This window comes from Acomys minous, assembly GCF_964271855.1.
Source record: "Acomys minous genome assembly, chromosome: 6".
In the NCBI taxonomy this organism is placed as follows: Eukaryota; Metazoa; Chordata; class Mammalia; order Rodentia; family Muridae; genus Acomys; species Acomys minous.
Genome location: NC_140487.1, coordinates 94,381,813 through 94,406,550, shown reverse-complemented (window position 1 = coordinate 94,406,550; position 24,738 = coordinate 94,381,813). Strand labels below are relative to the sequence as shown.

At 43.2% G+C, this 24,738-nt stretch overlaps 1 protein-coding gene across 4 annotated transcripts in view; it reads right to left on the bottom strand.

The window, feature by feature from the left end:
- The window catches only part of EIF2B3 (eukaryotic translation initiation factor 2B subunit gamma), a 68,180-nt gene that overhangs the window by 20,202 nt on the left and 23,240 nt on the right, over window positions 1-24,738 (bottom strand). For 3 of the 4 annotated variants that reach the window (XM_084786596.1, XM_084786597.1, XM_084786595.1), the window contains exons 4-9: window positions 23,629-23,788; window positions 14,880-14,991; window positions 10,302-10,391; window positions 3,416-3,543; window positions 1,100-1,290; window positions 49-126 (exon numbers count right to left, since the gene is read on the bottom strand). In XM_084786596.1, coding sequence (XP_084642722.1) covers window positions 49-126; window positions 1,100-1,290; window positions 3,416-3,543; window positions 10,302-10,391; window positions 14,880-14,991; window positions 23,629-23,788 — 759 coding nt within the window. The remainder of the gene's footprint in view (window positions 1-48; window positions 127-1,099; window positions 1,291-3,415; window positions 3,544-10,301; window positions 10,392-14,879; window positions 14,992-23,628; window positions 23,789-24,738) is intronic. The other variant, XM_084786598.1, reaches the window with a different exon arrangement.

Here is a 24,738-nt window from a genome sequence, read left to right as displayed (position 1 = left end):
TGCTCCCTCAGAAGAGCCCACCTGTGTCCTGCTCATGCCAGCACTTACCAGGTGTTTGCTGGCAATCTGGGCTGATGGATGGATCGGTGCTTCCTCTGGACAAAGAGCAGACAGCAATCTGGGCACCTTGAGGAAAGCAGCTTGGTCAGTAAAGATGAGACAATGTCTAGAAACACTTAGAGAAGAGCTCAATGCCCAGTCAGGGATGGGGTTCTCAGCCACAGCTGTGTCAGATGAGGGAGCAGAGGAGCTGCTATGCCCCCCCAGGACGAGACTCTGTATGCAACAGCTCCCATGAGGCCTCAGCACCCGAGGCCCAGGTATTCTTCTCACATTTCATGGGAAAGGAAGTGGGGCATGGAATACCAGGACTTTTGCTCAGAATCATTTTGGGTTCTTCTGCTTGCCTCCTGGTCTACTGTGGCCATGTACCATGTGAGGAGAGGAGCGACGCAAGAGAAACTCTTACAGTCAGGACTGACCCAGAGGACAGTCCATGTCCTCCTCAAAGAAAATGAGAGGCTGGCTTTAATCCCAGCACTTGGGAGGCAGAGGCAGGTGACTCTCTGTGGGTTTGAGGCCAGCCTGGTCTACAAAAATTCAGGACATTCAGGACTACACAGAAACCCTGATGTTAAAAAAGAGCAAGAGCGAGAGGGAGAGCGAGCGAGAGAGAAATAAAATAAAATAAAATAAAAATGAGAAAAAGTTTACACTACCATTCTTGCTTAAGGAGGGAGATGAAAGCTGGTTGAAGGTATAGGGCGATTAGGCTATTAAACTACTTGGAAGGAACAGAGTACATACATCTGTGATTCTCCAGCATAGACAACACTGGTCAGTCGCGCAAATCACTGTACGTGGTGCCCACGCTAGCTGGGGAGGTCCTGCCAGCACAGGCTATGGTGGCATGTGAAGACTAGTCCCTCAGCCTCGGGCGTGAGTCTTCCCCTACACTCCAGCCAAGGCTCTGTGGGTCTGTCTGCTGCACAGGCCTAGCCAGCACAGCGGAGGATGTTTTCAGCTTCGAGAATGAAGGCATAAGACAGAAAGCTTGGTCTGCTTTGAGGGCAGGAAGTCCTTGAGCCCACCTTCTCACCTGTCTGTTGGCTTCCATGTAGAGCCCCAGTGTGCTCACTCGAGAGCAGAGTCCTTCTTTCATGATGTGGACATAGCAGCGGATCTGTGATCTAGAAAGATCTTCCCACTTGTCTCCTCGAAAAGCATTCCAGCAAGCATCATAGGGAGCCAAGGTCAGAGCGTTGCTTTTTTTTATAAAACTGTAAATATCTTCAGAGCAGATATCCAGAGTAAGTAAAAAAGAGAAAGATGGCATAGGGGACCCAGAATGAGTCTGGGTTTTTGTTGTTTTTAGACAGTCTCCATATGTAGTGCTGGACTGCCTAAAACTCACAGAGGCCCCCTTCCTCTGACTCCTGGCTCAGATACAGTCAAGTTTAGAAGCGGGTGTAGTTAATACTTCTTCCCTTGAAACTCATCAATGAGCTTGGACCCTGGGGAATCCCATTGCAACTGAAAAGGCAATACCTTTTCTTACATGTTTGAAATATTACAAGCATCATAAAAACATTTAAGTGCTATACTAACACATGAGAAGAGATTCTAAAAACAAGTTTGGCTGGGCATGGTCATGCCCACCTTTAATCCTAGCACTCAGGAGCCGGAGGCATAGTAAGACCGTGTCTCAGAACAACAATAATAAATGAAAACCCCCAAACAAAGGAAAAACCAAAAAGCAATAATCAAGCATTACTAAGAAAAATAAAATGATGACCTTCTGTAGGTCTTTATTGTTGATTTAAGTTGAAAACTTTAGATATACCAAGATAGAATAGATAATATTTTCTACAAGTTGCCAAATACATTTTGATTAAAAATTATGTGTGTAAGTCTTACCTATTGGTTTTCATAATTTTTCACAATTGTACTTACTGTATATAAAAAATGGCCTTTTTTTATTTAGACAGAAAAGGGGAGATGTTGGGGGATGGTCTGATGTATTTTGATGTTAATTACTGCTTTCTGTCTGTGACCCACCTTTTGCTTAATAAAAAGCCATCCCACCTGGGCAGGGCAGAGGAGATAGGTGGGGCTTAGAGAGAGAGGAACTCTGGGAAGAAGAAGGACCGCCACCAGGAGAAGGAGACCTGAAGTGAAGAGAGGAAGGCCGCCATGGGTTAGCTGGAGAAGCACATGGCCTGTGGCGTGGATGGAGAATCCAGCCCAGATGAAGAAAATGAGCAAGTATTTGGGATTATGGATGGGAGGTAGCTTGATAGAAGTTATTAGAAGCAGATGACCCGGGATTGAGGCAGGGATCCCATGCCTGCCCCACTACGGGAGGCAATTTGTCCTGCCCCGGGTTAACTAAGGCTATCTTAAAATATAACAAGTGTCTGTGTTTTGATTGATTGCTAGCCAGGCCTACAGATAATACTGATAATACAAATAAAATTTTAAAACAATACTTTATTTATTATTTTTGTTTTTTGTTTTTCGAGACAGGTTTTCCCTGTGTAGCCCTGGCTGTCCTGGACTTGCTTTGTAGACCAGGTTGGCCTCGAACTACTCACAGCGATCCATCTGCCTCTGCCTCCCAAGTGCTGGGATTAAAGGCGTGCGCCACCACACCCAGCGACCTTCTGTAGATCTTAAAAGCACACAGCATGTATACAGGCTTTAGTGTCCTCCTGGACTGCATTACGGCATCAGGATGCTGAGCTGTGACAGACCACATCATTTGGAGCCACAACAATTGCTCTATTTCAACCATCACAACAAATCTGGAAGGCCTTTAATTTCGTGGTAAGCAGACTGAGTGATGTGCTCAAGTTACTGAGCTGATGCTAACAAGAGGCAGCTGTCAGAGCTGGGCTGTGTTGCTGAGCCTGTGACTGCAGCCAGCATGCCACACTGTTTCTGTATATATTGTTGATAAGAGCATCCAGGAGCCTAGGACTGCGGCAGGGACACAGGAATTTGAGAGCAAACACAACAGATGTCATCTCCAGATCCTGTAATGGAGAGAGTCTGGTTGACCTCTGGTTGTAATCGTATACTTCATGACTGCCCACTACCTGACTGAGGAAGGCAGGTCTGCCTACTCCTGATGGACCAGGAAACTGAGATGTGATAAGGAGAATTTGAAGATCTACTGGTCTAGTGAGGAATGCGGTCAAACAGGTTATAGACCAAATAATAGGTCAGACCCCTGAGGAGTACAGGAACTGACTTTGCCCAATCAAGTGCATCCAAAGTTCAGAGAATAAGGCCAGTTAGCCTGTTTTGTAAACTAGAGAGCACCAGCAGTCTTAAGGTGAGCACCTTAGGGTGCCATTTTCTCCAAAGGTCCTTCAACCTCTCCCTGTCTTACGGTATCAACCCAAACACTCACCTAAAGACTTCAGCTCCTTTTTCTTCAAATCCTCTTCTTTGTCTTCCTGCCTTTGCTGTGAGGAAGCTGAGGAAAACTGTTTTCTTACTAGGTATGGAATCAGTTCACTTCGGATAGAAGTGATTGACCTAGAAAGAAAGAGTGGCCAAATATGAGAACTTTCACTGGATCCTTTTGGGTCAGAAATTATTTGCACTCAAGATAAAGCCAAAGATCTGAAGTTACTTTATAAGTTAAGATTGGGAATGGGAAGACTATGAGAATTTCTCCTTTTGGTCAAGTAAGAAAATAGCCTTTCACAAACTCCCAGCTATGTGGTATGTCTGTGTATGTACATATTTACACAAGTATGCATATAGTACATATATAACACAGTGCCTTTTCACTGGCAACAATCTATGAGAAAGACTATTCTGGGCTGCTGTGTCTGTGTACATGTATGGTGTATGTGTGGGCACATGCATCTGTGAGTGCACAAATATATGCATACAGAGGCCAGGGGTTCATGTCAAGTATTTTCCTCTATCACTTTCCACCTCATTTTTTTTTTTCCAAGACAGGGTTTCTCTGTGTAGCCCTGACTGTCCTGGAACTTGCTCTATAGACCAGACTAGCCTCAAACTCGGAGATCCTCCTGCCTCTGCCTCCTGAGTCATGGGATTAAAGATGAGTGCCATTACCACCACCGGGCTCCACCTCACTTTTTGAGAAAGTCTCTCACAAACCTTGGAGGTCACTGATTTAGCTAGGTTCAAGAGGCAGTGAGCTTCACAAAGACATCTGTTACTGCTTCCCTATTACTGGAATTATAGACATATATTTCTGCACCTAGCTTAAAACAGTTTCTATTTTTTATTTTTACTTTATTTTATATGGATGGGTGTTTTGCCTGCAATGTATGTCTGTAGAGGCTAAAAGACAGAGTAAATAAGAAGAGTGGCCAATCCTTCCGCTTCAGCTTTCTAAATGCAGGAATTAAAGGCACAGGTCGCTGCAGCCAGGCGTGGTGGCACAAGTCTTTAATCCCAGCACTCGGGAGGCAGAGGCAGGCGGATCGCTGTGAGTTCGAGGCCAGCCTGGTCTACAAAGTGAGTCCAGGACAGCCAAGGCTACACAGAGAGACCCTGTCTCGAAAACCCCCTAAAAAAAAAAAAAGGCACAGGTCGCTGAGCCTAGCCTCTCTGTAGATTTAGAATTCATTCCTATCCCAGAGCTGTTTGTTCCTAAGCAAACCTTGTGTTCCTAGTCACTCAGAAGAGCAGCATCTATACATTGTAACAGTTGTTTTTATTTGTTTGTTTGTTTTTGCTTTTTTGAGACAGGGTTTCTCTGTGTAGCCTTGGCTGTCCTGACTCACTTTGTATACCAGGCTGTCCTTGAACTCACAGCATTCCACCTGCCTCTGCCTCCCGAGTGCTGGGATTAAAGCTGTGCGCCAGCATGCCTGGCCTAACAGTTGTATTTCTATTGGTTGTTACTAATCTCTACAAAGTTAGCTTCAACTTACTTTAATGTAATTATATCAGTTTAGACTGACACTCAGAGAGGACAAGATCAAAGTTAATAAATGTACAGGAGACTCCTAGAGAGGAGCAGTGAGTAACTGGCCAGAGCTTTGGAGTGCTCATTCACTTGTCTTTTTTGGTTCTCAGGAAGCCGGCTCCTTGTTTCATGGTATCAACACAGGACGTCAGGAGCTGCAGAGGTGGCTCACCTGCCTGCTTGAATTCCATCCCCAGGACCCACATGGTGGAGACAATCAACTCCTACAAGCAGTCCTCGGACTTTCCCACATACATACCAGGGTATGCATGCCTAAAAGAGGATGCAAGTGCAAGTGGGCACACACACACTCTAAATAAATGTAAAAAAAAAAAAAAAAAAAAAAAAGACAACAGGCTATCGGGGTTTTTTTTGTTTGTTTGTTTGGTTGGTTTTTTGAGACAGAGTTTCTCTGTGTAGCCTTGGCTGTCCTGGACTCACTTTGTAGACCAGGCTGTCCTTGAACTCACAGAGATCTGCCTCCTGAGGGCTGGGATTAAAGGTGTGTGGTCCACACCTGGCTCCGGCCCAGTGAATCTTTAACAGGGAAAGAAAGGACTTAATTTTTGGTGTAGTGAATATGCTTCTTCTTCTTCTTCTTTTTTTTTTTTTTTGGTTTTTCGAGACAAGGTTTCTCTGTGATAGCTTTGGCTGTCCTAGACTCACTTTTGTAGACCAGGCTGGCCTTGAACTCACAGCGATCCACCTGCCTCTGCCTCCCAAGTGCTGGGATTAAAGGCATGAGCCACCACGCCCAGCCTTGTGAATATGCTTCTTTAAAAAACATTATTTGTTTACCTATAGTGTGTGTGTGTGTGTGTGTGTGTGTGTGTGTGTGTGTGTATGCACGTACAACTCTGTGTATAGAAAGTATGGGCAACCTTTGGAAGTAGATTCTTTCCCTCTACATGTGGGCTCTGGGGACTGGAATCAGGCTTGCTGGCATGTACCTGCTGACCTCCTGTATGCTTCTGACTTTCACTTAGCAAAGAAAATGAAAATAGATGAGTGAAGGACTAGCAAAGGGTTTTAGATGACTAATTAATTTGTTTAGTATTTATTACACATCTTTTATATGTAAATTGTTGTGCCGAGGCTTTGGTAAACACTGTTTCTAATACTTAAAGGGACTATTAATGGAGTTGGTGAAAGAGAGAGGGAGAAAAAGCAGGTCAGATAGGCAGGGAGTAGATTGTAGAAGTGGCCAATCAGATTAGAGATGAGGCCTGAGGGAGGAGCTCCAGTGTGAGCAGCACCATAACCCTCACTGCTGCTGTTAGTGCCTATCCTTTGCCAGAGGCCCCACTCAAAGAAGCTCAGCATGCCGACACAGGACCACACACGCGCACTGTAAGGAAGAAGGCAAGAGAGCAGAGACTGAGGAGCGCAGGGAAATCATGGACCCTGAAGGTACATAGTTCATGGTCTTATGTTATTTTGAAAGGATCACATCAAACATCTTTGAACATTTCTATGTAAGCTGGGAGTCCCTGTATTGAATTTCAATGGGATTTTTTCCTCTTAATCCTTTGAAGATGAAAACTTTCCATATGAATACAAGAATGAAGCAACAGTTATTCTTAGCTTTTTTTTTTTTTGTCTGTTTCCAGTGCTCCATACTACTGTGGATAGCAAATATTCCTTGTCCCCTTCCCCTGAAAAACAAGTCAGTTCTTTTGGAGGAAGTGACAAAGCATAGACAGCTGGAGGGCTTTTAAGGCCATCATGGATCCAACAGAAGTGTCACTGCAATAGGCAAGCAAACGAGCCTTGGCCCATGGGGGCGGGCTGGGGGAGTGTGGAAAGATAAGAGATTTGAAAAGATAGTAGGTTCCTGCCAGGTCACGGCCACTTCTGCTGGGCTTAACATCTGGTTAACTCCCATACTGTGCAGTTGGCCTGGCTGCAGAGTGGAGGCAGCTCATGGCTGTGCCAAGAACAAGGCTCCTGTCACCCACTGTGGAGCATCTTGACCTCAGGCCTAAAATAAAGGTCACCATCTGACCAGCTGGGTATAGTTCTCCAAAGCACCTGCAGGCCTTAGGGATGTAGTACCTGGGTGGACTATCTGTTTCAAGATTTATAACTCAATTCTGTTTGTAGGACCATGTGTATATTGTTTTTTTGGGTTTTTTGTTTGTTTGGTTTGGTTTTTCTTTTTGAGACAAGGTTACTAATCTTGTAGCCTAAGCTGGCCTGGAATTTGCAATCCTCATGCCTCTACCTCCAGAGTGCTGAAGTTACAAGCATGAGACACCACACATGGATCAATATATTTTATACTGAAATTTACTAATGTTTAATATGTGTGTTTTGATCCTTGCAGATGAATAAGAGTACAAGTAAGGGTATCTTCAGCAGACCTAGGGATGGGGGCAGTTTACTCTGAGGCTCTGTGTCATGCTTTGTGACAGCAGACCGCACCTTCTGGCCAGCGGTCAGCCATCAGCAGCTTGTCGTCAGAGCACATGTCACTTTATCACATTTGCCCAGTGTGCAAACAGCAAACTGACAGTAGCAAAATGAGCTACAAATAAAGCCCCTGCAGCCAGGATAAGGCTAGCTCTCCTGTAAACCGCTGTGCATCCTGGATCCAAAGCCACAGCTCTATTTGATAGCATTAAGAAAGCACCACTTTCTTTCTTTCTTTCTTTCTTTCTTTCTTTCTTTCTTTCTTTCTTTCTTTTTGAGATAAGGCTTCATTACATACATAGCCTTGGCCAGCCTGAAACCTGCTATGTTGACCAAGATGGCCTCAAGCTTACAGAGATCTACCTGTGGGGTATTAAGAACACTGGCTGCAGGCTGGAGAGATAGCTCAGAGGTTAAGAGCATTGGCTGCTCTTGCAAAGGGTCCTAAGTTCAATTCCCAGCAACCACATGGTGGCTCACAACCATCGATATTGAGATCTGGTGTTTCTTCTGGCCGCCAGGTGTACATGCAGGCCAAACACTGTGCACATTTCAAAACAAAACAAAACAAAACCCTGGTTCCAAGCTGGGAAGTGGTGGCACACACCTTTAATCCCAGCATGAGTGAGGTAGAGGCAGGTGGATCTCTGTGAGTTCGAGGCCAGCCTGGTCTATAGAGCAAGTTCCAGGACATCTAGGGCTATACAGAGAAACCCTATCTTGATGGGGGGGAAGGGGCGGGAAAGAACAATGGCTGCTCTTCTAGAGCAAGTGTGATTCCTAGCACCAACATGGCAGCGCACAACCTTCTGTAGCTCTACTATCAAGGGTTTGACACCCTCTTTCTTATTTTTTTTCTTTTTCCGAGATAGGGTTTCTCTGTGTAGCCTTGGCTGACCTGAAACTCACTCTGTAGACCAGGCTGGCCTTGAACTCAGAGATCCGCCTGCCTCTGCCTCCTAAGTGCTGGGATTACAGGCGTGTGCAGCACGAGTGGCTCTGACACCCTCTTCTGGCCTCTATGGGTACCAGGCGTGCACTCGGTGCATGGGCCTAGTTCTCCTTCCTTTATCTAATTTAATTAACTAATTTATTTATTTTTGTTTTTCAAGACATGGTTTCTCTGTGTAGCCTTGGCTGTTCTAGAACTCTGGAACTCATAAAGATCCACCTGCCTCTGCCTCTGCTGGGATTAAAGACAGGCGCCACCACTACGTTTATTTCTGTATACATCCTGGCCAATCAGTAACAGAGAGAGACAGGTTTTTTTTGTTTTGTTCTGTTTTACTTGTGCCAGCGGGGAGTGAACCCAGAAACTTGTGCATGCTATGAAAGTGCCCTACCTCTCAAGTACACTATACTCCCAGTCCTATTTTTACTTATTATTATAAGGTTAAGTTGCTAAGGCTGGCCTTGAACTTGCTGAGTAGCTCGTGTAGGCCTGAACTTGTGATCTTCTAGCTGAGCTTCCTGAATAGTACAGATCTGCACTGCTGTGCCCAACTCAGAATTAGAATTTAAACTAAGATTCTTTGGCCAAGCTGCTCTGGGGGAACTTGGCTGCTGTGGTGCCTGTTTCCAGTCACTAGCACTGTTCAAGGTAGAAACTTATTCAGAAGTCATCGAGGAAAACTAGCCTCTTAACTATTGCATCATTAAATTTTCTCCTACCTAATCTTAGAATCCTAGCTGTATTTCTACCCAATATGTAGCCAAGGATGGCTTTGAATTCCTGATCCTCTGCCTCCACTTGCCAATTGCTGGGGTTATAGGTGTGTGCTACCACACTCAGCTTTATTTTTTATTTATTTATTTATTTTTTAAAGACAGGTTTTTTTCTGTGTAGCCTTGGCTGTCCTGCATTCATTTTGTAGACCAGGCTGGCCTTGAACTCACTGAGATCTACTGCTTCTCCTTCCTAAATGCTAGGATTACAGGTGTGTGCCACCATGCCAGGCTCACACCAGCTTATTTAAAGTTTTATAAAACGATTTTGCTGGTTTATTATTTGCAGAATCCCAAAATATAAGCAGGTTTCTTTGGTGTAAACAAGGTAATAGTATATAAATAATTTAATTTATTCCTAGAACAGAAATGAAAACTAATTGTGACCTCTGTATAAACTGGTATCCAGGCTAGAGCATAACTCCGTGGTAAAGCATTTACTTGGGCTACATAAGGCGCTAGGTTCTATAAGACTATTAACTAAATTATAAGGAAGTTTGTTAAAAACTATACCTTAGGCCAGGCGTGGTGGCGCACGCCTTTAACCCCAGCACTTGGGAGGCAGAGGCAAGCGGATCCCTGTGAGTTCAAGGCCAGCCTGGTCTACAAAGTAAGTTCAGGACAGCCAAGGCTACACATAGAAACCATGTCTCGAAAAACCAAGCCAAACAAAACAAAAAACAAACAAACCAACAAACAAAAACAAAAACCTATACCTTAGCTGGGTGATGGTGGCGCATGCCTTTAACCCCAGCACTTGGGAGGCAGAGGCAGGTGTTTGAGGCCAGGCTAATCTAAAGAGTGGAGTTCCAGGACAGCCAGGGCTACACAGTGAGTCCTTGTCTTGAAAACAAAGACAAGGGCTGAGACAGGACTCAGGAGCTAAGGGAACACACTGCTCTTGCAGCAGACCCGAGCTCAGTTCCTAGTACCAATGTCAGGCAGCTCACATCCCTGTAATTCCAGCTCCGGAGGATCTGATGGCTGTGGCTTCTGGGAACATCTGTAGTCATGCACACACTCACATACACATAAACAAAAGCAAAGCGGACAAACAAAATTATACCTTGTTAAAAACTGTAGGCTTACAATAAAACAAGCAAAAAGTGAGTGAGAGAGGAGAGAGAGAGAGAGAGAGAGAGAGAGAGAGAGAGAGAGAGAGAGATGCTCAAAGTCTGTAGGCTTAACTGTACCTTCTCTTTCTTACCTATTTTCCATTAAGAAATCCACAACGTATTTCTTCAAGCAGTAGAGATGGGCATCCACAAGGCCCGTGTGGAAATGTATTCTAGGGTGCCTGCAGGAGAACATGGAAGAATAGGCTCATACACAGGTAATGTTAGTCTATCACCAGGAAACGGGCCCCAGGAGGTTGAGAAGGGACAGAGCCGTGATGCAACATCTCAGCGGGGGGGGAGACCAAGAGGGGTAGGTGCTACTATTTTATTCCTCTAAATTTTTTTTTAGACTTTTTCATTTTATTTTTATGCCTTCATGTATGTTGGTGGACTACATGTGTACTCAGTGCTCTCTATTTTCAGAAACACTAGGCAAAAAACTGATATTACAATGGTGTACCCTTGTTGGCGGTTCCATCTTCCACAATTATAGTTACTTATAGTCTGATAATACTAAATGAAAAAATTCCAGGAATCAATAAATTATAATTTTAGATATACATGTGTGGTGAAATCTGGTCCCATCTCACTTGAGACACGAAGCATTCTTTTGCTCAGTTTACCTAACCTTTAAATGCTACCTACTTGTCCAGCAGAAACCTGTTGGCCATCTTAGTTATCAGACCTCCTGTCCCAGTGGCACAGTGCTTATGTTTAAGTAGGCTTTACTTGGGGCTGGAGAGATGGCTCAGAGGTTAAGAGCACTGGTTGCTCTTCCAGAGGTCCTGAGTTCAATTCCCAGCAACCTCATGGGGGCTCACAACCATCTATGGTGAGATCTGGTGCCCTCTTGTGACACACAGGCATATATACAGGCAAAACAGTGGATACATAATTAGTAATTTTTTTTTTTTAAGTAGCCTTGGGGCTAGAGAGATGGCTCAGTGGTTAAGAGCGCCACCTGCTCTTCCAGAGGTCCTGAGTTCAATTCCCAGCAACCACATGGTGGCTCACAACCATCTATAATGTAATCTGACACCTCTTCTGCAGATAAAACACTCATATGCAATAAATAAAATAAATAAATCTTAAAAAAAAAAGTAGCCTTTACTTATGTCCAAGAGAAGCCATAACCTGCTTCCTTTAAATTATGCCAAGCAGTCAGGCACGGTGGCACATGCCTCTAATCCCAGCACTGGCTGTCCTGGGCTTGCTTTATAGACTAGCCTGGCCTCGAACTCACAGAGATATGCCTGCCTTTGTCTCCCGAGTGCTGAGATTACAGGTGTGCGCCACCACGCCCAGCATGGTTATTTTTGAGAGAAAGATTTGCTTACATAATTTTTATTACAGTATATTCTTATAATTGCTCTATTTATTATTAACTTAGTTAATCTGTCACCAGAAACCATGTGTAAATCTATGCCATGCTCCTGCTCACTGTAAAGGGCAAGGAACCTACTTTTGCTAAGGTACTGATGACTGCAGATTCACAGCTGAGAAAGAGGGGTGTAGATGGCTTCTGTGACAACCCCTACCTCCACACCCCAAAAGAGTAAGAGCCTAGACAGAAAGCCATCCAAGAGGACTCCTGAAAAGTTCTTCACCCTCAGTAGGATGCCGAAGTCGTCCCAGAACGGATGGCTTCCAGCAGGGCGCCGGTGGTCAGTTTAAGAGGCTGGCCACCAGGAGTTTGACCTTGTTCCAGTGAGTAGATAAGACACACAAATTGGACTTCCTCCTCCTCCTGTTGTTGTTGAGACAGGGTTTCTCTATGTAACCCTGGCTGTCCTGGAACTCACAGAGATCCCCCTGCCTCTGCCTCTCGAGTGCTGGGATTAAAAGAACTACCACACTGGCAGATTCTGACTTAGAAAGAAGTCCTTATATGTTACCTATCCTTATCACAAAATCAGAGAAGTATTTAGGAATTAGGACTGGTTAAGTTTCAATAGGGATACTAATTTCAATAAGAAGTATTTCAAGATGCTCCACGCACAAAGCAATCAAAGTTTAAACCATTTTTATGATCTTTAGTCCCTAAAATAGATTTGGCCATGTTTTTTGCAGTCTTGACAAATGTCCTTGTCTCCCCAAATACAAATGCCTAAACCTTCCAAGATGAACTTGTGAACATTTTATTTCGTTTAAAAAGAGATCTTTAAAAGCTTGTTTTTAAATGTTTATTACCCTTCCAGAAAAAAAAAAGAAAAAACACCCTTGACCCCTTGACTAGAATTTAAAAGTGAGCCACATCACAGTGTGGGAAGAGCATCATGACTTTCTTATTAAGTATTTGGCACAAATATCTTACACTTTTGAACTATTAAAAACACATGTTTGTCAGAAATAAAATGGAGATTCTTTAACAAATAACTAAACCACATTCAGCTGGAGAAACTAAAGTTTAAAGAAACCGATTTTCTTTAGCCTTCTGGATTTATACCTTTCTAAAATCACTTCATTGCTGTTTTAATGGGTTTGAGGAGCCATGTATGCCACCACGCCCCCGCTACCTTTATAAATCTTTATATTTAAGGCCTATGCTGGCCTTAAGTAGGGATAAATCCGCCTGCCTGCCTCAGCCTCTGCCTCTGCAGTGCTGGGATTAAAGCGTTTGACACCACACCTGGGGATGAATGGCCACTTGCTCTTCAGACAGCATGCTAAGAGGGGAACAAGAAGGCTGACATAAAGGGTGAGAAGGAGGGCTTGGTGGGTAAAGGTGCTTGCTATGGACGCCTGACCATTTGAGTTTAGTCCCTAGCACCCACACAAAGGTGAAAGGAAAAAAATGACTCAACAAATTGTCCTTTGTCCTCTACATGTATGCCCTGGCACAGGTGCCAAAGCGTACATATCATACCCACATGAACACAACACATATTCACAAAATGATGATAATAAAACAGAAATTTACATTCAAAATAAAGGATCATAATAAAGATAACATATACTATCACCAGATTTTGGCTACTGAACCTGCTTGCTTTTCCATCAAAATAATAAAAAATTAAGGAATGGAGAGATGGCTCAGAAGTTGGGAGCACTGCATGCTCTTCCAAAGGTCCTGAGTTCAATTCCCAGCAACCACATGGTTTCTGATAGCCATCTAAAATGAGATCTGGTGCTCTCTCAGGTGTGCAGACATATATGCAAGCAAAACACTGTAAACGTAATAAATAAATAAATCTTTAAAAAAAATTAAGCTGGGTGCAGTGGCGCACTTGGGGAGGCAGAGGCAGGTGGATCTCTGTGAGTTCAAGGCCAGCCTGGTCTACAAAGCAAGTCCAGAACAGCCAACACTACACAGAGAAACTTTGTCTTGAAAACATCAGAAGAAGGAGGAGGAGGAAGAGGAGGAGGAGGAAAATTAACCCAACAAAAGGAAGCAGCCATCATATGTGGAAGCACCCTTGGAGGGGGAGAAAATCAAGATTAAAAACCAAAGGTAACAAAACCAAGAAGCTTTTGTTGGGTACTCCTGGTCTGTAAGAGGAGAAGGAGGGGCTGGAGAGAGCTCAGCAGTTAGGAGCTCTGCTCTTGCGGTGGACCCAGGTTCTGTTCCCAGCACTCACATGGTGGCTCACAACCATTGGTAACTCCAGGTCCAGGAGCTCCGATGCCCACTTCTAGTCTCCATGGGCACTGAATGCACACTGTGCACAGGCATACATGCAGGCAAAACACCCATACACATAAAAAAATAAAATGAACAAACATCAAAATAAATACATAAAGGAGTAGATGGAATACACACAAAGCACTAGGATGTGACGTGACTGTGAAGTTCTGTGTACTTTGTTAATTTGATAGACTATTTAACTGTTAAGAATGTTTAAGAGCCAGGCATGGTGGCACAGGCCTTTAATCCCAGCACTCGGGAGGCAGAGGCAGGCAGATCTCTGAATTCAAGGCCAGCCTGGTCAACAAAGCACATCCAGGACAGGCAAGGCTACACAGAGAAATCCTGTCTTGAAAACAAAACAAAACAAAACAGAAAAAAATAAGTTTAAGAATGGCTTTTAATACACATTTCAGAGATAATAAGTAAAAAGAAATTAAAAGGTGGGATTCTGCCACAGAATACAACATGATGAACCTTAAAGATGTCATGCTAAATGAATTAACTCAAATACAAAAAGATAAATGTAGTATTTCACTTATAGAAGGTATATAAATTACTCAAATTAACTGATAAACAAAGTAGATTTGTGGTTGTCAGGGACTTTTGGAGAGGGAGAGAGTAGGAAATTGTGTTTAGTGAGATAAGAGTTTCATAGTCTCCAGATGTGAAACTCCTGGAGATGTTTCCTAACAACATGGTCATATTACCACCACGGATGGTGGGTTATGTTATGCGCTTTCTAGCACATCTTAAAGAGGAGGCTCTCTAACACTGCAGAAGGTCAGTTCTGCTTTCCCCACAGACGCTCTGCTCTACTTCAACACAGGACTTGGCTGTACCTTGGTAAGAAAAGACATAGGGAACGCTAAGTGTGTGCCGTGAAGAGAAGCCCGTTTCCTGTCTCGGGGGATAGCACGCACATACTTTTCTCAGTTTCACACAGAATAATCTAGTTTTCTTTCCTTCTTTCCCATGGTGGGTGGTTTTATTTGGTTTCAAGAAAAGGAGACCTGCCAAGAAGACAATCCCTAGGGCTTACTTCTGCAGGATGGATCCCTTAATGACCAGCTCTTCATCCAAGTCTGCTTCATTAGCCATGAAGAGCAGCCTTTTTCCTGTGCTGTCCACGCCAATGAAGTCACGCTGCTCCACTGAATCACACAAAAGAGAGAAAACCAAATCAAGCCATTTATTTGTCCTGCTTGCATGAATAATCGGGGGCAGGGGACCTACTTACATTGCTCTTACAATCAGATAGGGCTGTGACAGGAGGGGAGTCATGCTGAGCATGATGCCACACACTACAATGTTTAATGTACAAAGGGTCAAATATATTACATTGCTCTAAAGGCTATTATTAGGTAAACTTTAAATAAAGTAATAGACTAAAGTACTGTACTAGTGTGGATTCTGGTTTTAAAAGACTGTTTTCTGGGGGAGGGGTGGTTCATACATATGCATTTAAAAGCAGAGTGACTCAGGCATAACTTATTTTCAAGTAGTACCCAAATAATATAGTTTTATATATATTGCCTGTGCAATATTCTATATGATGAATATATATTTATATATAAGTGGAGAAAAGGATGGAACAAATGTTAAAACTTGGAAAATCTAGGTAAAGGATATATATGTTCTTTGTGCTATCCTGGTAAACTGCTATATTTTAAGCCACTCCATAAACATGAAATTCTTTCTTTCTTTTGGTCTTTTGAGACATGTTTGGTTTCTCTGTGTAGCCTTGGCTGTCCTGGACTCACTTTGTAGACCAGGCTGGCCTCGAACTCACAGCAGTATACTTGTCTCTGCCTTCCCAGTGCTGGGATTAAAAGTGTGTGTCACCATGCCCGGCTACATGAAATTATCTCAAAAATCAAAAGTTAAGAAGTAGGTATGGTGGTGCATGCCTCTAATTCCAGTGTCTGGGAGGCTAAGACCAAAAAGATTTCAAACTCCACTACATATCACAGAAAGTACAGCAAGAAATTCTCTCTTTGCAAATAATCTAGGTCAAAATAAGCGAGGTCTGTTCACTGTGAAAGTAGGAATACTATTATTTAACGTTACCTGAGTCATTCAAGACTAGCTAACTAGACATCTACTATGCAACTGTGTGTATGATATGGGCACTGACAAGAAGAAATGCATGTTACTGATATAGAGAGTTCGATGGTAGACAACTATAGGCCGCCAATTTATTGCAACTTCCTGTGATGTATTTCTTTTCCCCAGTCACAATATAAATACGTCAAAGTTTGATTTATTAATGTTTTGTATTTCCTAAAACATCTAGCACATTGTTGGAAACTTAGTAACACATGCTACTTGGCTGGGGAGAAGGCTGGGAGAGCGAAGTGCTCAGTGCACAAGCGTGAGGACCCCAGTGTGGTCCCTGCATCCCTTAGACAGTGGTGTGCACTTCTGAGCCCAGAGATGGGGAAGCAGAAACAGGAAGGTTTCTGGCTCTTGCTGGCCAGATGCTCTGGCCAGGTCAGAGAGCTGCACGCTCAACAAAAGACGTAGCATGGGGTAACAATTAAGAACTGAGCTTCCACAGGTAGTTCACTGAGGTATGAATCTCAGCATGGTCCTTGCTAATTTACATGTAAGTGCATTAATTGACCCCTCTATTCTTCAGTTAAATAGGATTAATAGTATTAACACATAGGTTTGTTATGATCAATAAATAACTTATAATAGTATTATTGACCAAACTATTAAAATACTAAATTTGTCAGGTATAGTGGCGCATGCCTTTAATCCCAGCACTTTGGAGGCAAAGGCAGGGAGAGCTCTGTGAGTTCAAGGCCAGCCAGTCTAGAGTAAATTCCAGGATAGTCAGAGCTGCATAAGGAGACTCTGTTGTAGGATATTTGATTCCATTGTGATACCCGAGATTGCAAACTATAAAAACCTGCATTTTGTTTGGTGTGACAGCCCTAACACATACCTTTAATCCAAGAGCTTTCTTTGTATTGTAAACAGATTATTATGGTGTGCCAGCCCTAGCACACACTTTTAATCCAAGAGCTTTCTGTACACAGGATTTAATAAAGTTAACCCTAGGTCAAGAGGGGGACCAAGAGCTGGGCAGTGGTGGCCCATAACTTTAATCCCAGCACTCTGAAGACAGAGGCAGGCAGATCTCTGTGAGTTCAAGGCCAGCCTGGTCTACAAAGCAAATCCAGGACAGCCAAGGCTACACAGAGAAACCTGTCTGGGGGATGGAGAGGGGTGGTGGAGCAAGAAACCAGCTGACAGGGATTAAAGAATACACGGGACTTTGAGTTGGGGGTATTTGAGACAGCGTGTAGAAGCAGAGGGGGCTTTTAGCTTGTAGCTGCTGAGCTCTTAATCTCCTTGGCCTTTGGCTTTTTGGGCATTTTGAGCTTTGAGATAGCAAGCCCTTGGCCTTGGGTTTTTTGGCCTTTGCGTCCTGGGCTGTCAGCTGAGCTAGTGAGCCTTTTGGGCCTTTTCCATCAGGACATGAGCTAAGTAGGAAGGTCAGCTGGGTGCTTTCTCTGCCTCTCTGAGCTAGCAGGTTTTCACCCTGGCATCTGGCTCCTGAGTCTTTACTGGTAAAATAGACCACTTGGGATTAACATTTAAAAGAAGACCCTGTCTTGAAAAAAACCAAAAGATGAATAAAAAAATTTTTTAAATTAAAAAATGAGCCAGGCATGGTGGCCCATGCCTTTAATCCCAGCACTCAGGAGGCAGAGAAAGGTGGATCAGCCTTGTCTACAAAGAGAGTTCCAGGACAGCCAGGGGTATTACACAGAGAAACTCTGTCTCAAAAAAACAAAAAAGAAAAGAAAAAGAAAAAAGAATAAGTTACATACACTTGAGCTCAGTGGGTAAGTGCTTTAATGCAAGTGTGAGAACCTGAGTTTGGATCGGCCCTCACATTCTTCATCAGAGCTGCAGGTGGCGGCCTGTGCCTCTATCCACAGGACTGAGCATGGGGCAAAACCAAGAAGACCTCAGTCTAGCTGAAATAGCAAGTTCCAGATTCAGTGAGAGATCATGTCTAAAAAAAAAAAGAGGGATGGTTGGACAGCCAGGAGCAATGGCGCACACCTTTAATCTCAGCACTCTGGGAGACAGAGGCAGGTAGATCTCTGTGAGTTCGAGGCCAGCCTGGTCTACAAATCAAGTACAGGACACTCAAGGCTACACAGAGTAACCCTGTCTCAAAACAAAAAAAAAAAAGTGGGGTGGGGGTTGGGTAAGACACCTGATGTTAACCTCTGGCACACATGTACACATGTGCAAGTAAACTGACACACACACACATATCTGCGTCCACTCAACTCTCTTTTGAGCCTGGTCTCCATATGTAACCCAGCCTGGACTTGACCTCATGACTCTCCTACCTCAGCCTTTGGAGAGATGGGATTAGAGCTGAGTTCTATCATGCCTAGTGCCCTCCACCCGCTGGCTGTAGCTGGCTGTGTATCTATAGCAAAGCGCTGTACGGTTGGATGACATTTAGCTCTGGTGATTGAAGCACTTGAGACCATCAATCACATGGTAGCTGGTAATCTAATATGTAGTGTTTGCATCTGAATGGGGAAAAAATTATACAGTTCTTTCCCAAAAGCAAAATTAGTGAAATCTAAAGGAAAAGCAAATATAGTCAACTTGAAGCAAAAATTTGAAGAGAATTCCCAACGGCACACATTGCTCTGAAATATATCAATTCATCCATCACATGACAATTTGAGACTATAGCAAAGTTTGTGTAGGTCTAATAGAGAAACAGAAAGATGGTGTTTCTGGAATGTTTTTAGGCTCACAAAAACCTTGACTCACTTGACTGTCCTGAGTGCAATCATTTCCAGCCAGGCAATTTCAGCTCTGTTGCCACACGGCTTCCCTTCTCAGGCCTCCTCTGCCCCTACATTGTTTCTTTGTGGCTACCATAGCAACAGAAAATTCTGAATAAAGCTTATAGGCACTTGGAGAGGTGTCTTTCTGTCCTGCTTTATCAAAGTGAAATCGCCTTGGGAGCACAAGTAACTTCAGAATGCCTACCCTATGAAGAAAGACTATACAAACAAGGCTAAGAAAGCAAATGTTTGAAAAAATTACGTCATATTCAAATATTCCTACTTTTCCTACTTGATTTTTACTTCTCTGGTTGCTTTTCCTATCTTTTCTATAGTTGTTTACTTATCCGTTCACTCACTCACTCTATCAGCAGATCTGTACTCTTACCCTATAAAAAGTTACATTTGGAGTTCAGAATTCTAACTCATTTTATGAAGTCAACATGATCCTGATTCCAAAGCTAGACAAAGATAAGATAAATGATGGGCATATTTGCTTGCTATGCAAACATAAACATACTACACAAATTAAGAACAAATCAAAACTACACGTGCAGAAGCAATGGCACAGGAAGTATACAGAGTCAGGGCAGGGAGGGCCGCAGCAGTCCAGGCCAGCCCACCTACACAGCGCGTTCCAGGGCGGCCAGGGCACATGGTGAGACCCTGCTCTAAACAACAACAGAAAACCATATTAAAAAACCAGATTGGCCAGTGGGGGTGGCACACACCTTCAATCCCAGCACTTGGGAGGCAGAGGCAGGCGGATCTCTGAGTTTGAGGCCAGCTTGGTGTAGAAAAACCAAAAAACCCCAAACCAGATTAACAGTTGGCTGGGTGGTAGTGGTGCACGTCTTTTTTTTTTTTTTTTTAAAGATTTATTTATGCCAGGCGTGGTGGTGCAAGCTTCTAATCCCAGTACTCGGGAGGCAGAGGCAGTCGGATCTCTGTGAGTTTGAGGCCAGCCTGGTCTACAATGTGAGTCTAGAACAGCCAAGGCTGCACAGAGAAACCTTGTCTCGAAAAACAAAAACAAAAACAAACAAACAAATTATTATGTATACAGTGTTCTGTCTGCATATGTGCCTGCCCACCAGAAGAGGGCACCAGATCTCATTATTGATGATTGTGAGCCTGGTGCAAGTCTTTAATCCCAACATTTGGGTGGCAGAAGCAGGTGGATCTCTGTAATTTTGAAGCTAATTGGGTTTATAGAGTGAGTTCCAGGATAGCCAAGGCTATAAAGAGAATCCTTGTCTTGAAAAACAAAAACAAAACAAAAGCCAGACTAATAGTCTACACTGCAGATTCTGAAAGGTCACAAATGTGCAGCTTCTACCATCAGAGATATGGTTGGTTGCAGTATCTTACCATCCTTTACAATACTTGGACTGGCTTAGTAAACTAGCTTTGGGGGAGGGGGGTGGTAAGAGGTGTTCAAGACAGGACAACCCTGGCTGTCCTGGAACTCTCTCTGTAGACCAGGCTGGCCGAGAACTCAGAGATTCTCCTGACTCCGCCTCCCAAGTGCTGGGATTAAAGGTGTGCGCCACCACTGTGAGGCAGCAACTAGTTTTGATAAATGAAGACAGCGGAAGTGACCCATATCCCAAGTTTATGGCTTCGGAGACCTCGCAGCTTCTTTTTCCACTCTGTGAGAATCTGCTGTTTGCAAACAAGTTAGACTCCTGGAGGATGAATTAAACTGAAAGAGAGACCCAGCTGTCACAGGTGGGCCCTAGATACCTTCCTCAGGCCTGAGGTGGCAAGTATGACAGTTGTGGGTCACAGCAGCACTAACAGTCTCTTCCAGAATATTAGTACTAGGCACCTGAAAGCCTCAACAGGCAGTTAGAGAAGATGGTGGATAAAGGGTCCAATGGTACAACGGAGAGCACTCTGATTGAAGCAACGCTCGAGGCTCCTTACACGGAGGAAAACATACTGAACAGGGCGGGGGGTGGGGTGGGGTGGGGAGGCCACAAGAGCAGAAGCTACAGACATCAGTGACAGAGAAGTAGGGAACAAAAGCAAAGCAGAGCCAGGCAGATCGCTGTGAGTTTGAGGCCAGCATGGTCTATACAGCAAGTTCCAGGACAACCAAAGCTACATAGAGAGACCCTGCCTCATTAACTAACTAACTAACTAACTAACTAACTAACTAACTATCTAGCTAGCTAACTGAATTAAAGTAGAAATCAAGCAAAAGAGTAAAAGCCTTGGAAGGAAATGAAGCAGAAGCAACGAAAAGAGGCGGAGCCACCAGAGAAACTGAGATCACAGGTGTGAAAGCAGCCAAGAAAGTCCCTCCTCTGTTCCACAATTTAACAGTACCGTCTGAACACAGACAGAGCGGTGAAGAGCACAGCTGCTCTCTCAGAGAACTCTGGTTCAATTCTCATCATCCACAGAGGCTAGCAATTGTCTGTAGTTCCAGTCCCAGGGGATCTGAAGCTCTTTTCTGGTCTCTTTGGGGACCAGCCATGCACATAGGACAGACATACATGCAGGTAAAACATATGTGGATTAGCCCCATAGCATCAAAGTAAGCAATGGTGTTTGTGAGGAAAAGGCCCCTCAGAGCTGGGCATGTGACGCATCCTTGCAATCCTTCCACCTGGGAGGCCAAGGCAGAAGAGCCTTGAGTTTAAGGCCACAGCCCACATCACATAACAACATCCAACCCAGAACACCCAACCCAACCCAACATCCACAAAAAAGAGATTCACAAAAGACAAGAAAAAGCTGGGCGTGTGTGCTGTCTCAAAAAACAGACAAAAACCCAAACAAAAGACAAGAGCTCCGAAAGAGAACACTAATGTAAAATCCTGGGAAACGAGATGCCAGGACAGTTTCCTGCAGTCAATAGAAAGCAATAATCCAAATAAGGAATTTCAAAGAGTGTGCTTTATTTTTGTTTTGTTTTGTTTTGGTCTCTCTATGTAGGCCTGGCTATCTAGGGTCTTTCTATAGAGAGCAGCTGGCCTAGAACTTACAATGATTTGCCTGCGTCTACTTGCTAAGTGCTGAGACTAAAGGCATGGGCCACTATGATTGGTACAATAATAATTTTTTTAATACTTAAAAAGAAAGAAAAAAAAAAAGAAAAGAAAGAAACTTGAACTAGGCTGCAGCAGTTTACAAGAAGGCAGAGCTGGTTCCAAGAGGGATTGGATGGATTCAGTCCATTTATCAGAGCTGTGGACAGGCTTTTGGGGATTTTTATTCCTTTTGGAGATATTGAAAATATCCTGGCTGGAGAGATAGCTCAGAGGTTAAGAGCATTGGCTGCTCTTCCAAGGGTCCGGAGTTCAATTCTCAGCACCCACATGGTGGCCCACAACCATCTACAATGAGATCTGGTTCCCTCTTCTGGTGTGCAGGCACACATATAGGCAGAGCACTGTATGCATAATAAATAAATAAATCTTTAAAAAAAAGAAAATATCCAACTCATGACTAATAGGAATAGGTAGGTTTAAGTGACAAAGGTTTTGTTATATATAGTTCCTGATTTGTAATGTGCCAAAAAAGACTTTGGGACATTTTAATAAATTGGGCTCTGGGTTTGATTCCTAGCACCTCTGGGAAAGAAAGAAAAAAGAAAGGAAAGGGAAAAAAGGCCCAACATGATCCACACCTTTAACCTCAGCACTTGGGAGGCACAGGTACAGCCAGAGCTACACAGTGAGACCATCTCTATAACAAAGAAATGATGCATGCTCCAATGCAGTTAGAGGACATTCAGCACTGGGGCTGGGATTTATTTATTCCTAAAGAAAACAGCAAGCAATAAAACAAGACAGTATCTAAAAAAATAAGAGCAGGAAAAAAAAATGTGAGACTCTGCTGTGAATACTAGGTATAATCACAGTTATAATAATATGATTCCAACAGCCACATTAGGAAGCTGTGTGGAGTCTGAAAAGCAGGAGCAGAGGAGGCGGTAAAATAGAGCTAGCTACACCTTTAAGTTCCTGAGTAGAGGCTGGCGTGGTGGCACACATCTTTAATCCCAGCACTCGGGAGGCAGAGGCAGGTGGATCCCTGTGAGTTCGAGGCCAGCCTGGTCTACAATGTGAGTCCAGGACAATCAAGGCTACACAGAGAAACCCTGTCTCAAGAAAAAGAAAAGAAAAGAAAAGAAAAGAAATAGCAGCTGCTAGATGGACATATTGAGTTAAATGCCAAAAATATGAGTTAAAAGTATTAAAAGTGGTTGCCTCAGTGGGAGGAGGACTGTTACTTATTCTAACACACTTTGATTAGTTAAATAACTTGTTATATTATGGACATATAAAATTCTAATAAAGAGGAAAACTAAATGTAGAGAGAAAGTAAGGGCTAATGTTATACTTAGGGGTAGAGTATATGGAGTGTGTATAAAGCCCCCAGCACCACATTAAAACTGGAGTGGGCTGGAGCGATAGCTCAGCAGTTAAGAACATTAGCTGTTCTTCCAGAGGACCTGGGTAGATCTCTGTGAGTCTGAGGACAGCCTGGTCTATACAATAAAGTCTAGGCCACTCAAAGACTATGTAAAGAGACAGGCAGAACTATATAGTTAGACCCTGTCCTAAAAAAGTATACTGAAAATGTAAATGCTATACGACTTTACATACAGTGTCCACAGGTATGGTAGTGCACTGATATGCATGTGTGCTTGTGTCCATGTGGCCTAGAGCCAATTCCTCACAGTGAGTCAGGTACAATGTAATCAATTATCTGAGACTTAAATAGAATAAAACAGTTTTGAATTCTCCTTTCCATATACAAAACAATATAACAGAATTTAATAGCTATAAACATTTAAACATTAGATGCTGTCTTGATGTTATGTATTAAATTCCTAGCACAGTATCTATGGTGCAAAGCAGACTCCTGGTAAGTGTTTCTTATATGAAAGGATGAATGACAATAATAATTATAAAATCATCAAACTCTAATCTACCTTACCTGGTTTTTTTTTCCCCTTCTGACCTGGAACTGGTTCTATGCTATCTTGTCCTTTTCTCATTAACATGGCAAGTGATGCATCATAAGCTCTGAACAGGTCCACAACCTCATGTAAAGCAACATCTGTTATCAGATCACAGCTCAGGACCAGCACATCTGTCTGTCAAATGAAGACAGGAAAGTAAACATCACACACACAAAAAGGCCACATAAATCATTGAAGACAAGCACGTCACAACTTAGAAACATATACAACACACAATATTTTCAAATCTTGTTTGAAAAAAAAAAAAAAAGTAAAATAAATGGGTTGTCTTAAGGGAACCGTGCCGGGGCAGGAACTGCAATCTGCTGCCCCCTTGTGACCCTTACTGGTCAGTCCTGAGGTGCTTCTGGTACCAGATCTTTAAGGACAGTTTGAAAACTACCACTCTGTCTATTTGTGTGACTTTGGGAAAAAAATCTTTATATAACAATTAGGGACAGGGAAGATGGCTCAACAGTTAAGAACACTTACTGCTCTTGCAGAGGACCTGAATTTTTGTTACCAGTACCTTCATGGCTGCATTAGAGAGCAGCTGAAACCTCTTGTGACCTCCATGGACAACATACACATACAACACACGCAACACGGGGGGGGGGGGGCAGGTAGTGGGAGAGACAGAGACAGAGACAGACAGACAGACAGACAGACAGAGACACACAGAGGCCAAACACATACATAAAGAAAAAGTAAATCTTGGGGCTGGAGAGAGATGGCTTGGTGGTTAAAAGTACTGTCTGCTGTTCCAAAGGACCCAGGTTTAATTCTCAGCACCCACATGACAGCTCACAACTGTCTGTAACTCCAGTTCCAAGGAATCTGATGCCTTTACACCAATGCAAATAAAATAAAATAAATTATAAAAAAAGAAAGAAAAAATAAATCTAAATTTAAAAAAAACAATTGCTAAAGAATAATTAAATAATATAATACATACCTCCTTCTTTGCTAATTCACATTCTAGGTTTGAAAATTATAATATAATCTGAAGCATATATGAAGTACCCACTTAATCTTATAGCAACCTCATATAAACAGTATTCTTAATACTAATAGGTATCACGCTC